The sequence below is a fragment of the Tympanuchus pallidicinctus genome, unplaced genomic scaffold (genome assembly GCF_026119805.1).
Source record: "Tympanuchus pallidicinctus isolate F22 unplaced genomic scaffold, pur_lepc_1.0 scaffold30, whole genome shotgun sequence".
In the NCBI taxonomy this organism is placed as follows: Eukaryota; Metazoa; Chordata; class Aves; order Galliformes; family Phasianidae; genus Tympanuchus; species Tympanuchus pallidicinctus.
The window spans coordinates 3,483,645-3,500,387 of NW_026294748.1; the positions used below are offsets into that span (position 1 = coordinate 3,483,645).

General features: G+C 46.0%; 1 protein-coding gene across 1 annotated transcript in view; it reads right to left on the minus strand.

The window, feature by feature from the left end:
• LOC128087498 (zonadhesin-like) overlaps positions 1–16,743 on the minus strand; it is a 50,059-nt gene that overhangs the window by 20,521 nt on the left and 12,795 nt on the right. Inside the window, exons 16-44 of the mRNA XM_052697045.1 lie at positions 15,694–15,862; positions 14,977–15,111; positions 14,735–14,878; positions 14,443–14,644; positions 14,216–14,356; positions 13,544–13,726; positions 13,093–13,164; positions 12,661–12,787; positions 12,265–12,404; positions 11,439–11,642; positions 10,929–11,078; positions 10,416–10,595; positions 9,756–9,872; positions 9,199–9,348; positions 8,362–8,577; positions 7,801–7,905; positions 7,567–7,711; positions 7,239–7,453; positions 7,055–7,154; positions 6,284–6,450; positions 5,077–5,310; positions 4,539–4,636; positions 3,772–3,949; positions 3,073–3,300; positions 2,788–2,883; positions 2,458–2,631; positions 1,609–1,764; positions 683–803; positions 84–298 (exon numbers count right to left, since the gene is read on the minus strand). Coding sequence (XP_052553005.1) covers positions 84–298; positions 683–803; positions 1,609–1,764; positions 2,458–2,631; positions 2,788–2,883; positions 3,073–3,300; positions 3,772–3,949; positions 4,539–4,636; positions 5,077–5,310; positions 6,284–6,450; positions 7,055–7,154; positions 7,239–7,453; positions 7,567–7,711; positions 7,801–7,905; positions 8,362–8,577; positions 9,199–9,348; positions 9,756–9,872; positions 10,416–10,595; positions 10,929–11,078; positions 11,439–11,642; positions 12,265–12,404; positions 12,661–12,787; positions 13,093–13,164; positions 13,544–13,726; positions 14,216–14,356; positions 14,443–14,644; positions 14,735–14,878; positions 14,977–15,111; positions 15,694–15,862 — 4,562 coding nt within the window. The remainder of the gene's footprint in view (positions 1–83; positions 299–682; positions 804–1,608; positions 1,765–2,457; positions 2,632–2,787; positions 2,884–3,072; positions 3,301–3,771; positions 3,950–4,538; positions 4,637–5,076; positions 5,311–6,283; positions 6,451–7,054; positions 7,155–7,238; positions 7,454–7,566; positions 7,712–7,800; positions 7,906–8,361; positions 8,578–9,198; positions 9,349–9,755; positions 9,873–10,415; positions 10,596–10,928; positions 11,079–11,438; positions 11,643–12,264; positions 12,405–12,660; positions 12,788–13,092; positions 13,165–13,543; positions 13,727–14,215; positions 14,357–14,442; positions 14,645–14,734; positions 14,879–14,976; positions 15,112–15,693; positions 15,863–16,743) is intronic.

A 16,743-nucleotide genomic window follows, 5' to 3' on the forward strand; every position in this document is an offset into this window, starting at 1 on the left:
ATGAAAACTTCATCTATTAGTGGAACTTAAATTTAGATCTAACACAGCCAAGGAAATGTATTTAACCCACATCTGGTCCTTACCTGCACTGGCACAAAACATGCCTCCAGGACAAGGCAAGCATTCCCTAGGGTTTCTCAGTCCAGTTTTGTTACTGTAAGTCCCTGCTGGGCATGGGTACTGATTGCCAGCTTTTGTGCCCAGGAGGCAGTAATGTCCTGCTAAACAGACCATTGGTTTGATCACTCCACTTGAGCTGTTATGGAGACTGGATGGATGGCCTTCAAGGGCACAGAACCTAAAAAAGAAATCCAAGTACTGCCTCAGTCCACGCTCTCCCTTTGTTCTAAGGGACTAAGAAACACTTTCTATGCAATAGTGATAGTTTGAGATGACAAGAAAAGGAAAGCAAATTACTTGAAATGGTACACAGAGCTGAGATGAACCTGCCAGGAACGTTCTGTCTTTCCCAGCAGATTCACCTAGTAGGATGGATCTTCTGTAACACAGGTTGCAGTACAGAAAACGCCATAATAAAGGGAAAGGTAATACAAAAACAGGAAGAAAAAACCCAGCCATGTGTATCAAAAGAAATGACACAGTGCAGCTGCCTAAGGCAGATGGAAATACACACACGAATTCACAAGGAAAGCATCAAAATGAAGCAGCAGATTTCACTTACATTCCTGCTGGGCACATTTCACACTGGCTTTTACCAGCCTGGTCCTGGTATTTTCCAGAGGGGCAGGGTATGGGCTCAGGGCTGCCAGTGGGGCAATAGTGACCCACAGGACATAAATAATCTAGAGGAAAATAAGGAAGGAATACTTATATAATTGCTCTGCTCACAACCAGTGTCATCGGAAGAACCATCACCACAAACCTAGAACTGGAAGATTTAAGATAAAGACTTTGCATGCATGCAGGTGGAACTGCCAGTGTTTTATGCACAGAATTGTAAGGGTTGGAAGGGAGCTGTGCCTGTTGCCTTGCTGGGCACCACTGAAAAGGGCATGGAAAAAAAGACTTACAAAGATCAACTGCTTGCCCTGTGTTAAAAGCTTTGCTAAATGCAGATCTGAGCAGTGGAAGCAGTGCACTCTGAACACCACCATCACATATCACCAAAGCAGGCTTTTAACCAAACAGCTCTGCAGACTTGTTGCCCCCCAAAGCTTTTAGAAAGCTCAATTGGTTGCAACCTCACTGTTGCTTTTCACAGAGCTGTCTGAATGCTCCTGAAACAGCAGGGTTTGAGTTAGCATGTATCCTCATATCACCCTTACCTAATGGAGAACAGACATCCTCACATCATGTTCTCACTTACCAGCTCTTTCTAGCAAAGCTGAAAACACAACAAGGAATAAACACCTCTTGAGGTATTTATTCAGCTTGTTTTTTGTAACAAGTAAACAAGGTCCATCTTCCTCTTATAGTTACCCACTACTTCAACTGCATTACTAGATGGAATTTTTGGAAAACATTTTCTAGAAATCTGAATAGCCAGAAATTTATAGAAGTAACTTCCAGCCCTATGGGGCGCAGATTTTAAGTCCATCTTCCTATTGCAGCTCCTGTAGATAAAGAAGGACCTCCAAGATTTCCTACCTGAATGCTGCCCAGACACAGAGCCCTCGGGGCAGAACCACCCTTCCTCACACGGACCTTCTGGGGAGCTCTGACCACACTCAGAACAGAACCACCCTGGGAAGCAGGCCTGGCAGTCCTGTGCTGACTGGCCACCACGATGAGCCAGAAAGGAGCCTGAAAGACATTGAAAGCACATGCTCCCATCACCCTCAACACTGTTGGAAGTGGATATGGAGAGAAATACAAAGTCTTTGCAGAGTAACTGGTGCACTGGTTAGTGGATGGCAGTACTCCTGTGAGGGAGGTCTGTGGGAGGCTGCTTATGAATGCTGGCTGAGGTGAATTCCTATTTCTTCCTGGTCTAGACTGAGCAGTACAATCACTTGCTCAACATATCTGTAGATTTTATCCAGGAAAGAAACGATCATCTAAAAGCCTTTCTCATTCAGCTTAATTGGTAGAATCATTAATGGCGATGTTAAAGGACGGCTCTGACTGCAGAGAGGGCAGCAGAGACTCTTACATGTGCACAGCTCACCACTGCTGTGTGACCTTTCTTTCAGGAATGCTCAGCAAAGAGCATCCCCCCGACAGCTGCACAGCAGCATCTATACCACAGACTGAGGCTCCAGAGGCAGCTGTGCAATTACTGTCTGAATTTAGGACTGATGCTTCTAATACAACAGCAGCAGATTAGCAGCTAAGATTTCATGCTGACAGCAGCTGCCCCTTGGGGAGCATAAAGGCACGCTTCAGTGCAAAATAACAAGGGGCTGCAAAACAATGGCACAGACTCGGATGAGCTCAGCAGCTCACTTGGCACTGCTAAGAGAAATGATGGCATGCAGCAGCTGCTGTCAAACCTACCTCGGGGACAAGGAGATGGAGAAGAACTCCCTGCAGGACAGAAGTGGCCCTGAGGACAAATGTTCCCCACTGCTCCATCCGTGGGGTTTGGCAGCACGGAGCCCCCTGTGCAGTAGAAGCCAGCCTCACAGGGACCTGATGGAGCTGATAGCTCAGCAGTTGCACAGTACATACCTGATGCAGGGGACAGAAGCAAAGACCTCCATGTGAGAGACATGAGAATGCAAATACAAACAGCACAAGACTGGGATTGCCTAGTGATCATGGCAGAACTGAAGACAGTACTACAAAATAAAGCAATTTGTGCAGGGAGAAAGATGCTTTTCCTACCTGGAGTGCACGGAATAGGAAGAAATGAACCGACAGGACAAAAGGTTCCTGCTTGGCACTGCCCAAAAGATCCAGAAGCTGGAGCTGCCATGTCCACTGATGGAAAGAACAGAGGCTGAGCTGAAGCAGAAAAATTGCAAGGGGTCTATCTTACCTAAAGAGCTAAGAACAGAACTGGAGCACTCAATTAAAGAAAGCAGCATGGGAAAGCAAGCCATCTGAGTCCTCTAGGTGACTCCACACCACCACTGCTACAATAATAATCATTTGTACACTTCATTATACCTGAGTGATTTCCAGGAAACATTGGCTTGCTTGACATGGATCCAGGTGGACAAAACCATCCAGGCATGCACAGTCCATCTGGTCTTGCTAGGCCTGGCTTGGAACAGACCCTTCCAGGAGGACACAGCTGGCACTTGGAAGCATCCCAGATATTTAAAGCATCACTGTACGTTCCAGGAGGACAAGGATACTGAGTGGCAAATTTGGTATTCCTGGGGCAGTAGTGACCTAGGAGAGAAGAGGCAGGTTTCAAAAAGGTCAGTGCATGCAGGTAAGAGCCTGAGAAGAACCTCCCAACCTGTGCACACAGAATTCTCTTCATCTGTTTCTGAGGAAGATTGGAGCCAAGCTACGACAGTGGGCCCATCTTGCAATCTGTCACCACTGGTTGACATCTTTGTCACATCAGCAGCATTAAAATGAAGTTGATCATAGCTGAGGATTAGGAATACTTTTAACAGCAACCGTTTTTTTAATAAGACCTCAAAGTACGTTATAAAAGTCTCTGTAGTCTCTGTCTACTCAGGCAGGGGAAATGAATCACAAAGAGGTTAAGTGCTTTGACCAAGGTCCAGGAGAAGAGAGTTCTGATTCATGCAACAGAGTCCAATGTTGAATCCACTTCAGACAGCTTTAAGAGCATCTGCTAATCCTTGTAAGATTACTCCAGAACAAGTAAGTAGGTACCATCAGACCCACCTGCAGGGCAATCCGTGTAGTTTGTAGAAGCAGCCTCACAGTAAAAACCTTCTGGGCACTCCAAACACTGCACTGTGCTCCAGGATGGGCTGTAACTCCCTGCAGGGCAAGGCTGGGCTCTGCTGCTCCCTGCTACACAGTAGTGTCCAGGTGGACACGGTCCTCCACTGACTGTTATCTTTAGAGAACAACACCACTGTTTCAGAAAAGTCTTTCTACACAGTTCACAAACAGAGGGCAGCCTCACAAGAAGGATGGTCAGATTCTTATGATGATGAGCACTAGACACACAGCATGGAAGACTGCATTCATCACTTAGTCATCTTGCAGGCTGCACACATCCTTTTCCAAGCTAACAGATCAGAACCCTGCACGTAACAAGTCCTACTGTGTGGAAGCTGGCATCACCTTTTCCTCCTCACCTGTGGTCTCAGAGAGCTGCTGCATAAACCCACTGTCTCATTATGATCTGCAAGAGTTCTATGTATTCTGCCTAGGAGGAGGGCTGGCAGATGCAATTCTATTCTAACCCATGCACTAATGACCTCTGTAATTTTTATGTGATACGGCATTCTGCTCTGCTTTGCAGCACCAACATGCAAAGATAGAGATGTTTTTGGTGAGGTGTATTTAGCCATTCCTAGCCCTTCTCACTATCAATAAACCAGTAACTTAGAGTTTAAGCTGGGGCAAAAGAAATACAGTAACCTAATGGTGTTCAGTTCAGATACCACGTTTGCCATATTTACATCACAAGAACAACTTACCCTGGGAGGTTTAGGAGAAATGGCTCCTCCACTGCAGTAGAATCCACCTTCACATAATCCAGTTGGAGATAAAAGTCCAGTCCCACTGCAGAAATACCCTGAAGGAGGGACCACAATGGCACCATAAGGACATTGGTCAAACAAGACAGATGGGAAAATATAAATGGGAAAATAAAAAATCACTCAACCATCATGTTTGATATCACCCACATCTATTCTCCTGAAAATGTTTTTACTGGGAACAGCTGCAGCACAGAGCTTACATGTCTGAACAAACAGCACTATGCAGTATCTCAAAGCGTGAAAACTTTGAGAGGAAAGGTGGAAAGTGAAGATCATAGCACAGAAATAAGCACCTCACTGTTAGCACGCTCTTATAGGGCTAAGTGGCAGATTTCATCTATGCTTTACTTCATACCTCTCTCCAGGAAAACAGATGTGCATGATCACCTGCTCCAGAACCACAATGTTTCTAAGGAGCTCTACAAGTGCTGGTGTTTGGCTGGAATCTCTTTAGTCCTTTCTCTCAGTACTGTACCTGCATCACACAGAAGGCAGTCCTCAATCCCAGTATTCCCAGTTGAGTTGCTATAATGACCAGGAGGACACGGCTGTGGAAAGGCAGTGCCCATAGGGCAGTAAGTTCCCTTTGGGCACACGTCCCCCAGAAGACCATCTGTGGGTGTTGGATTAGAAGAGCCTCCACTGCAGTAGAACCCAGCCAGACAGGGCCCTGTAACGCGTGCCTGCCCTGCAAGTGCACAGTAGTGCCCTGAGAAAGCAATGCAGAGCCATTAGTCCTGGGAGAAAACAGTGTAAAGATACATCAGAGGACAGGCTGCAAACATGTAAATACGTGCAATGAAGTGCAAAAAGATTTCCCTTGATTTGGGCAAACAACCAGCACACAATGCCTAGTGACAGCAGGCTTAATAAGTTAAATTATTGTTCTAAGTCATTAATCTAGGCTCATGATGTGATTCATACCATCATCAGATACCTACACTAGAAGAATAATCTAACTTCTCTCTCCCCCCCTGACAAGACAGCCTAGCTGAGGGGCTTTGCTGAACTTGCCAACCTAAAGGTGGCACAAACCTCATGCCAACATCATGTTTGCATTTGAACAATGCAGTGCTGCATACAAATACTGGCTCAAGATCTGGAGACAGCATAATCAATTCAAATAATCTTTAATTTAAGCTAATTCTCAACATGACACAATGTTATAGCTATGCTGCTTCTGATTCTCATCTGAGTACCGGTGCTCAATGTGAAACGTTGCCTACTAAGTTTCTTTCATAAAGATGCCTTTATTTTTCAAGTTTATGAAGCACTCCATAAGGTATCTATGACAGATGTGTGACAGCATGGAGATGACAATCTTCCAGACTAATATCATCTTCCACATTTTTCCATATCACATCTCTTAATGTACATTTCAGAGCCAAGAAGTAACACTTTCTCTGAAGTGCTCGAGTCCAATCAAAGAGCCTTGCCTACTGCTTACAAGTCTTGTTCAGAATACAGCTTTAGAAGCCCTTAGATCAACAATAATACAATACTGAATAGCTGCCTGTCTTCACTTCCATATGACATACTGGGCTCTGGACATATGAGATTCTGCAGCCTGTTATTCATCTACTGAAACGTGCAAAAGCTACTGCTGAACCTCAAGAACATTCAAAATGTATTTTCACAGACTGCCCAGTCACCATCCTGAGATACTCCCATTTGCCATTTACCTCGCTCACAGGGGATACAGTGAGAGACCAGGCTGCTCCCATTTTGTGGGTTGTAAGTGCCCTTGGGACATGGAAACTGAGTGGCAGAAGCTGTGCTGGTAGGGCAGTAGTGGCCAGCTGAACATTCATTCTCCAAAAAGGAAGAGGAATTTTTGAGACAGAAGAAGCTGGTTGAAAGACAGAAGAAAAGGGACAGTGAGGGGAAGAAATCCAGCAATGTTCTATCCACAAATACCCCAATAATGACTTAATGGTGGTAACAGCCAATCTAATGTGGCTGCTGCACTGTGCTGTACTGACCACAAAAAAAAACTCATGCACATTACCACATTCTTACTTGTTTCCTCATACACCAAATTGACGGCATAATTGCAAAAGCCACAGAGACATAATTTTCTTAACTTGAGTCATAACACATCCAGGCTGTGAATCATCAGCTTGTAACAGTTAATCAAGGTCAAATCCAGTTAGTAATTGGAGATGAATCCCCTAAGGACATGCCAGTCTCAGCATCAGGTTGATACACAAGACTCTCTTTCCCTACATCAGGACTATGCCTGCCTGTTGCCAAGGGAACAGCTGCCATCTCTTACTGCAAGACATGAAAGAAGTTAATGGTTTCTTTGCTTTTAACAGATCTCTCATCTAATTCCCTTCCAGAGCAGTCATACATGGATTTAGGACTTTGCTTGGTCTCACACTGGATAAACCATTACTTCCAACAGTTCTTTATTCCTACATACAACACTAATGTCACATTCTCACTCTTACCCTTGGGGACAGGGAAGACAGCTGGCTTGCCTTTGCGAGGGGTTATACGATCCTGCTGGACAAGCCCTTGGAAGAGCTGTGCCCTTGGGACAGAAATGCCCTGGGAAAAAAAAGAATTGATCAGAATTGGCAATCTCTGAAAAAACTACAGAAAATCAAGCCCAACAGGGAAACCCTAACTTACCCTGGGGACATGGCTCTGGTTGCTCACCAGGGACACAGTATTCACCCTCTGGGCAAGCATGGCACTTTTCTCCATGGGTCTGTGGCATGTAAGAGCCAGCAGGACATGGTTCTGGACTCCTGGATCCAAGAGGGCAAAAATGACCCAGGGGACACGGAGCTCCTGAGAGTCCATCAGTGGGCACTGGGGTCTGGGCCTTACTGACACAGTAATACCTGGCAGCAGCAAATACAGGAACACAATCTCATTGTTTCAGGAGGGTTAAGAAGACCTTTTGTAGAACATCTCTCCTTCCAGACTACACAAATGTGTTCAATCTTCTACTTACCCTGGGCTGCAGGGTCCTGTGGGGGCTCTCTGTCCAGAGCTGTTGCAATAGTGCCCTCCAGGACAAGGCTGGCAGTCCTGCAAACTCCTCCTGCCTTCACTGCCAGACCAGGTGCCAGGAGGACACTTTAAAGGATGTGGTGCACCTGGCAAAATAAGTTACACCAGAGAGAGGAAATGTCACCTCATATTTTATGTAGAAAATGAAAAGCTATGCTTCAGTGAAGCACATTACCTTCTGGACAGTAATGACCAGGAGGACAAGGAAATCCTGACTCTCCATCTTGAGGATTTCTTACCCGGGCACCAATTCTGCACCAAAATCCCTCAGCACAGTCTCCTAAAAAACAGAATAATACACAAAAAGCACTCAATAGGTGCATAAATATAAATTTCTGAATACAGATTGGAATACAGGCCATGACAAGGTGCTTCATCACTGCATACTCCACAAATTAACGATGAAATGGCCAATTAGGGGAGAAGCTGCTTCTAACTGCATGGAGTGCAGAACTGTGAACAGATGACAAACTGACAGCTCCTAAACAGAAGCACTGAGCTCACACCAAGCACTGTGTTTGGGCAAGTACTTCAGCACACATTTTGAGCTCTGCAGTCCAACTCTCCATTCTTGCATAGAAAAAGAGATGTTTTTTCTTTTCAGAATGTTCTCAACAAGTAATAGATCATCTTAGCAGAGAAAAGAACCTTACTTCCTTACTTCAATCTCTGGCAGCAGCCAACAGACGTCAGCAGGACTCCAGTTGTTGTGAACATATGCAGAACAGCACTGTACCTGTGGGGGCAGCAAGTCCAGAGAATTCACAGTATTTTCCTGGTGGGCAGCTCTGACATTCTTTGACAGCTTTCAGTTTTTGCCTTGGGCCAAACGTTCCCACTGGACAGCTGTACTGAGTGCTCCTCTTTGTCCCTGGGGGGCAGTAAAAGCCTTCAGGGCAGGGGTAAAGGGTAAAATCAGTAACTGGCCTTTGCTGGTTGTCGCAGTAATAGCCTGCAGAGAAGACAGAGGGGAAAGACAAATTAGTCACTGAGATGTACTAGGCACGAGCTGCTGCTCTTTGGAAGTGAAAGCTCCTAGCAGGTTCTCCCAGGTCACCAAGCACCTCACTGGCCACTCCATAGAAAAATAAATCTATTGCTGACCTTAACTTCCTATTGATCAGAACTACACCTGTGCTGGGATGAATCCACATCAAAGCATTCCCAGTTGTGGTGCTCATAAGAAGGAAATTTAACATCTGGTGATCTTCAATACACAGGATAAAAGCTATGGGTGGTGTGGGGAAACACGTAGGGATGCAGCACTGAGCTCTGCTTCCTTCCAGTTACTGAAACTTGTCAAGGATTACTTTCCCACTGGCTGTGAGAGTTTTCCCTTGGTGGCATTTCAGTTGTTCAGACAAAATACAGAGAAGTCACCGCTTCTGCTTTTATGTCAGAGTTGCCTGAACCTCTAACAGTCTTTTCACACAGAGCCACAAATTATTCTCTGGTCAAGAGAACAAAACCAGGCAGTGAGTTCCAAACTTTCACCCATAAAAAAGCTCAAGAGCCAGAAACAGGCAGGCAGCTCCTGTACAAAGGGTGCAGAGCACTCAGTGAATTCCCTCACCTTCCCAGCACTCTCCAGTAGGGGCACTGAGACCAGGACCCTCACAGTAGAAGCCAGAGGGACAAGGCTGGCACTCAGAAAGTGTTCTCCTCCCTGGCAGGCTGGAGAAGGTGCCAGCTGGGCACAGCTTGGGTTCTGCTGACCCTGCAGCTGTGAGAAGAGAAACAAGGCAGAAAGAAATGAATAGTGAAAGAATAAATATTGTTGCATTTGGGGGCTGAACGAGTGCAGTGCAGCATGGAAAGGGCAGCAGTGGAATCTTATTTTCTCTCAGAAGTCAAGTAGTACTGCATGGAAGAGGACAGATATTAACTTTATTTTGTAGTTGGTAATGGATGTGAAGCTAAACACATCCTGAAGACAGACAGCTTCAAGCAATGAGACAAATATGTCCCTACTTTCAGAGTATGGGTAAGCAACCAGGAGAAGAATCTGGGACTCAGAGCACCCTGATCAGAGCCCAGCAAGTTGGCTATCACACTCCCAGAACCACCCATCAGGATTCCAGATATTAAATGCCAAGGAATTGCTGTCCCTGACTGATGCTGGATACTTACTGCAGTAAGTCCCTGCAGGGCAGATATTCCCAGTCACATCATCTGTTGGATTAGGGAGAACTGCTCCACCTTTACAGTAAAACCCAGCAGTACATTCCCCACTAGGCACAGACAGACCTGGAAGAAAGAGAGGGTAATGGCAACCCAAGCATGAGAACAAAGGAAGAAAAGCAGGAGAAAAACCAACTTGGAGCTTCCCTCAGGGTGAACATGACAAGCTAACACCTGAGCCCTGTTCTGTGCCAGTCCAGAGAGACACCGAAGACATCTTGCAAACACCTCTGCAGCTCTATGAATGTATCAGGATAAAAAACAGATCACATTTAACACACCAAAAGAATACTGAAAGGACAGAAAAGAAACAGAAGAAAATGAATCAGCAGTCTGCATCCCAATATCTGCAGGCTCTGCAGATTCAGAGAATATAGAGGAATCTGACAGAGGACCTTGATGCCCTGTATCTACAAATCTATAAAGATGCATTTGCACTGTTCCTCTGAGGAGGGGAATGTGGCCACAGAAGCTTAAGGATACACAGAAAATTCTGGGCAAAGTTGAGTTTATCACCTGCAATCAGGATTTAACTTTAGGTCTTCTACTGAGTTCCTAAGTAACAAATATGTCTGCATTTCAGCTCCCTTTTCAAAAACAGACACCAACCTGAAGCATTGCAGTAAAAACCAGGACGGCAGGGCAGAGGCTCTGGGCTTCCTCTAGGGCAGTAGAAACCAGCGATGCACTTCCCTCCAGTAGCAGTAGCTGGGCAGAGGCAGTTGGCACTGGTGTAGTTATCCAGATCAAAAGGCTGTGAGGTCCAAGCAGCAGAGATGCAAAACCAACCTGAAAACAAGTGCATATAGTGATCCTTTTGTGAGGCACCATATCAGCCAAGATGGTCTCACAACCTTGAGTTCAGTACCACTGCTATGTGGCAGGGGGCTGAATTCTCCTGCCAGAACAGGCTGTGAATTGCAGACAGATTACTGTTCATGGCTACCAGATACATCCTACATGAATTCTGCGCCCATTTGAAAGCCAAGTGGATTCCCAGGGTGCCTTCAGTGGTGCTACACACCTACAGCCAAGTGAATCAAGCAAACGGAGAGGCTGATGGATGCATCCTAAGACATCTACGTGCTGTGCACTACAGCAGCCAAACAGATCCAGACTCACCTGCATCACACTTGCCTGATGGAGCTGTCAAGTTCTCCTTCCCACAGTAGTGCCCAGGTGGGCAGGGCAAGCAGCTGTCCAAGCTCTGTGTCATGGAATCAGGGTTAAAGTAGCCACGGGGACAGGGAAACTCAGTAGCAAACCTGGTTCCTTTGAAATAAGAGAGAATCTTTCACAGACTGTAATATCTTGGCCATTAATCCCACAGCATTACCTCATGTGTCTAAGGATTTTACATTCTATGTCATACTGTTGCCAATTTATCTCAGTGCTGACTTTCACAATGCACAGCTTGGCCTTTGCAGCTGTGACAACCTCTGTGCACTGCTTAATATACCAAGGAGGGGCTTAAATGACAGCCCTGCCTACGGTGTAAGAGCTTGGGTGCTTCTACACAGAAGAACCAGATTGACCCCTGAAGCTTTATTTTACAGGGACCACTTCCTACCTTTAAAAAGAAGATGTTTCAGCCTGGTCAATGGACAACCTCATCCCCTGTGCCCATCTCACCTTTAGGGCAGTAAAAGCCAGCTGGGCAAGGATTCACACTGTAGCTGGTAGTATTTTCTGGGCAGTAGTACCCTGCAGCACAAGGGAAGCACGCAGCTTGTCTGGTGAGGTTGTTGTAAGTCCCTGCAAGGCAGGCTAAGGGAAAGCTGGCTCCTTCTGGGCAGAAATGGCTCACAGGACAGGGGCCTCCTGCCTCCCACACACCTAGAACACAAGAGTACAAGACAAAGCAAAAAAAGGGAACCCCTGAGCAAGGGACAACGCCGACAGATGAAGCTAACTGATGAGGATCTCCTCAGTTATGTCTTTTGGGATCTGACAGATCAAAAGGGGCCACGACACAGACTACAGTATCTCAGCTCTAGAGTTATTCAGTGCTGTGTCACCTTGTGCTTTTCCTCCTTGCTTCAAAGGAAAAGCCACAGTGAACTGTATTTTTGCACATCAGCTTTCTAGCATTTAGCTGAATTCTGGAGAATATTTAGCTGTCCATTAAGGACCTGGAACTCTTCTCTAAGAAACTGTTATTTCTTATGCACAATAAAGTGGTAAGTGGGAATCAGACCACTTGCATTGTATGCTGGTAGCCAGAACTCTCCCAGTGTTCAATGGAAGTGTCTCATTCAGTAACAGACTGGTGGACTGACTACTTTTTCATCCTTGGAGTGTATGCACTCCAAAACAAAACTAATTCATTTGCCTAAATGACTAAGAAGCAGCAGATGCAGGAGTACTGTTGCAAAAGGAGGCTTTTTTAAAGCTGTCTTGTTGCTAATTATTGGACACAAGCAGGTGAAGACACTGATGTTCACACAGTACAACTCACCAGGTGGTGATGGAGAGGAAGCTCTAGCCAGGCAGTAGAACCCAGCTGAGCAGTGCCCTGAGGGTGCTGTGAGGGCAGCAGAGCTGCAGTAATGGCCAGATGGGCATGCCATGCAGCTGGATTCCTGCCACATGTATGGCCTGTAGAGAGACATAAGCAGGCTTTTTGTTGGCAAGGGTACAAGTTCAGCAGGAAGACCCTCGATGCTTATACCCTTGGCCAAGTGAAAACAACCATGAGCCTCTCATAATCAGCACAAGGATGTGTTTAATGAGCATTACTGAGTTGTACCTTAATGGGGTAAAGGACTCCGTAGGCAAGTAAGGCAGGCACCAGATAGTCAGCAATAGGGACAGAAGGATAAAACAAAAAGGAAAGGCAAATACAGAAGCTCACCTGTCTGAGTAAGTGCCCACAGGGCACTGCTGTGGGATACTTGTGCCAGCTGGGCAGAAGTGTCCAGGTGGGCATGGGCCACCAGTGCTGGTGTTCGTGGCTCCATCAGGGTTTGGGACACTTGCTCCTACATCAAGAAGATAGACATAAGGTTTCCTGAATGATATGGGCTGCTATCTGTAGGCCAGTTTGCCCCACACGCCTAAAGAATAATTCCTATAGCTGGAAGAGAATAACTGCTTCTTTTCCCAAGTCCTTCTACTGGCCTCAGAAAGCAGGTTTTTGATTTGACATTCCTTGCGGCTATCCTGGCACACTCTGCAGGAAAAGCCAGGGAGAGATTGCACAGAGAATATCTAAAACTGTTCCTGAAGTCAACAGCTTTCTACTTTTTCACTTCTCCTTGGCCCTTGTGAGCATTGCATTTGATACCTGCTGTGCAGAAGAACCCTGGCCAGCAGGGTCCACTTGGAGAGGAGAGTCCCCAGTCTCCACAGAACATTCCTGGAAGACCACAAAGGGAAAAGGAGGATCAGTACAAAACAGGAGGGCTGGTGTGCTGCATATACTGATTGGAAGACAAAGAGGAAGGCTTGGAGGGAGCTGATCCCTCAACATCAGCATTCCAGCTCAAATCACACTCCTCTGGGAAACCCCAAGAGTAAAACCAAACCATTCTCCTACCTACAAAGGATAAAAAAAAGCCACCAAATTTGGCTTACTGGGGGACAATACCAGAGCTACAAGGAATCTACTTTGGGAATTATTATGCTTGCCTTTCCAAGTGGAAAAATATCTCAGTGGATCAGGGGAAGACATACACAGAGATCAGCCTCTGATGCTGCTCCATGTAGACAACAAGTGTACTCAGCCATCTCCTCACCTGCAGGGCACTTCTGGCACCTCTCAGCCTGGCTGAGTCCATAAGAGGGGTTGAAAGTCCCAGGGGGACAAGGATAAAAACTGATTCCTGTTCTCTGAGGGCAATAGAAGCCAGGAGGGCAGCGGCGTCGCAGTCCTTTAGGACAGTGGAACCCAGCAGGACATGGAAAACATTTGTCTTGACCTACAGAGGAAATAAGTCGTGAACTGGAAGAAGATGCCACACAGACAACTTTCTTCTACCAAGCTGTGCACTTAAAGCAGCAGTGGATGCAACAGTTATTATGCAAGCCCTCTGGGAATGACTGGTGACTTCCATCCAGCAAGTTTCTCAGATCCACTCCAGCCTGAGTCCCAGTAACCTCACATCACACCAGTAGGTGGCAGGCAGAACAGTGAGGAAATTGGGTTAATAGCTCACTTAGTCTCACTGCTACAACTGCATTTGACCTGCGTGCTATGGGGGTGAATTGCATTCTCCACATGACATCAGAGGAATAAAAGGAAGGAAAAAAAAACAACCAACCAAGAATCCCTTCCTCTGCCCCAAGAAAAATACTGACTGCTTGTAACAGTTAGCAGTATCAACTGCTATTCTTGGATGCAGACAAAAACAGGATTAGCTTCTAGCTTTCCCAAGCCACACTGAGACTGCAATGATCCACTTCCTGACCTGTTGCATTGCTGTATTCACCACTGGGGCAGGGAGAAGGAGCTGCTGAACCTGCAGGGCAGAAATGTCCTCGAGGACAGATATCTCCTGTGACACCATCCTCTGGCTTTGCAGTCTTTGCCCCTCCTGTGCAGTAGTAGCCTTGAAGAAAGCATACAAGTCTTCTCTGTGGTGCAGAAAATCCCCCTGAATTTCTGAGTAGCTAAAAAGTTCTGGTTTTGTCTCACCTTGTGCACAAAGTCCTACGGGAGCATCTTGACCAGACATACTGCAGAAGAACCCAGGGGCACAAGGAAGACACCAAGTGGCATCCTGGGCTCCTCTCTGGCCATTCCAGGTGCCAGCAGGACATGCCATCTCCTTTGGGTGTGTAGTGCCAGCAGGGCAGTAATACCCTGGTTGACAAAGATCTCCAAACGAAAGGCCAACCTGAAGCAAAGGAAATGAGATTGATGCAGCCCATGAAATCTTTTGTAGTGCCTAATGCTCTGCAGCAACACAAGGTATTGAGTTACTCACAGGTGAGGAGCTGCTGGATCCTTGGCTGCAGTAATATCCAGGCTGGCAAAGTCCTTCTGGCTCAGTCAGACCTGCCATGCTGCAGTACCTGCCTGCTGGGCAGGGCTTACATGAACCTGCCCCAAGCACATCTGTATACATTCCCTGCACAGAAACAGAGAACTAATGAATACCCTCCTCCAAAGCACTGGAAACCTTCTGAAAACTACTATTTAAAGAACACAGTGATATTGGATTCTTACCACTGGACAAGGAAGAGGCAAGGAACTTCCAGACAAGCAAAAATGCCCTTTTGGACAAGGCTGGGTTTCAGCCAGGCCTATCTCATTGCAGAATGCTCCCTCTGGACAGCCCCTGCAATGAGACTGACCACGTTCCTAAAAAGGGGATGTAAGAAAGAACATTGTGGGTGAGCAGTGATATTGCTCACAATGTGAACGAAGCAGCTTCGCACATTCTACCAGCTCCCAGACACCCCCTGCTGCAAAATAAACAACCTGAATCATTAGAACAGCAGTCCAAAAAACAAAAGATTTGTGGCATCTGAAAAGCACCCTGTGTCAGTAAAGCAGCAGTAGACACAGCCCATTTCTAACATGGCAGTAAAGGGCTGCACAACTATGCACATGGCAATTCACCTGTGCTAGAGTAAAGCTTCCTCAGCTCACTGCTGAATTAGCACTACACAAAACTTAGGAACTTAGCCTGATTAGCTTCAAGGAACCAGGCTGAACTGGTGGATCTGGTGTTCCACCCCCAATCTTTCTAGCTCTGCACAGTTCTGCTGCTGCAAGGCAGAAGCAAGGATGGGAATGACTGCCCAGCTTACCAGAAAACCCAAGTCCCTCTTTTTTTAAGCTATCTACTTATGAACACTTCACAAATGATTATTCACACCCTTGTACAATGCTCTGAAGACCACACAAGCATCTTAGAGTGCACAGTACTTTAATACTTACAGGCTGGAAGCTGCCAAGAGGACATGGCTCTGGCTTGAAAGCTCCTGCTGAGGAATAATGCCCTTCCATGACCACATGCTGAAGAGCACTTTTGGCACCTCCTGTACAGTAGTATCCAGGCTCACATGGTCCCGAGGGAGCTCGGGTATTGGTCCCATCACAATAAAGGCTTTGTGTGGTGGGGAGAAAAATAAAGATCTTGGGTGGCAACAGTTTATCACTAGTTAGTACAGTGCCCATGCAAAAAATCCCTCTCAGTCTACCTGGGATCTCAGAGACCCCATTCCTGATCACTTACAGGTCTTGAAAGGAAGTTACAGAGCATATACATCACTTCTCACGCATCCTTTTTAGAGACCAGGTACAGCAGCTTTAACCTGGAAAGGATTTCCCCTTGTACAATCACAAAGCTGCATACGCATATTTGTTGTCATCTGAATAAAGATCACACAAACACCCAAATGTTGGTTTTCTTCAAGTCTTTGCATCTCTGGACTAGAAATATACAGGTGTTAATAGAAAAGCAGGAACTCTGAGGGCATTCCCTTCAGCTTTTAGGCAGAATATGAATTCCAGAGCTGTCCCATGCTACGTTTTTCTTGCCTACATCTCCAGGGAAAAGAAGGAGTGAAAAAGAAGAAAAAAAGACAGGAAAATGTGGATTCTCTCAGCTCATCATACTTCATCCCATGGAGACCTATAACTCCATCCCAGGAAAGCACAAAAATTACAGCTCTTTTGCTGCCCAGCCCCAGATGATCTTGCATGCTCTGTCACAGCAGCATGAAGATAAAGCCATCTGAAAGGCAGACTGCTCATCACTAACAATCTGCATGCATTTCATGGAGAGGTGAAAGCCAATGCTAAATCCACACCTCTTCTTCCAGAATCAGATGTGTAATCCTGGCATCATTAAGAGGAATGTAATATAGTGGTGAGTTATCTAATCTGGTAATACAAAAAGGACTATCCAAACAGTACTAATGAGAATGTTTAAGCAAGAGTTGCTAGGTCAGGCCATCCAGCACTACAGACATAATGAGTTTTGAT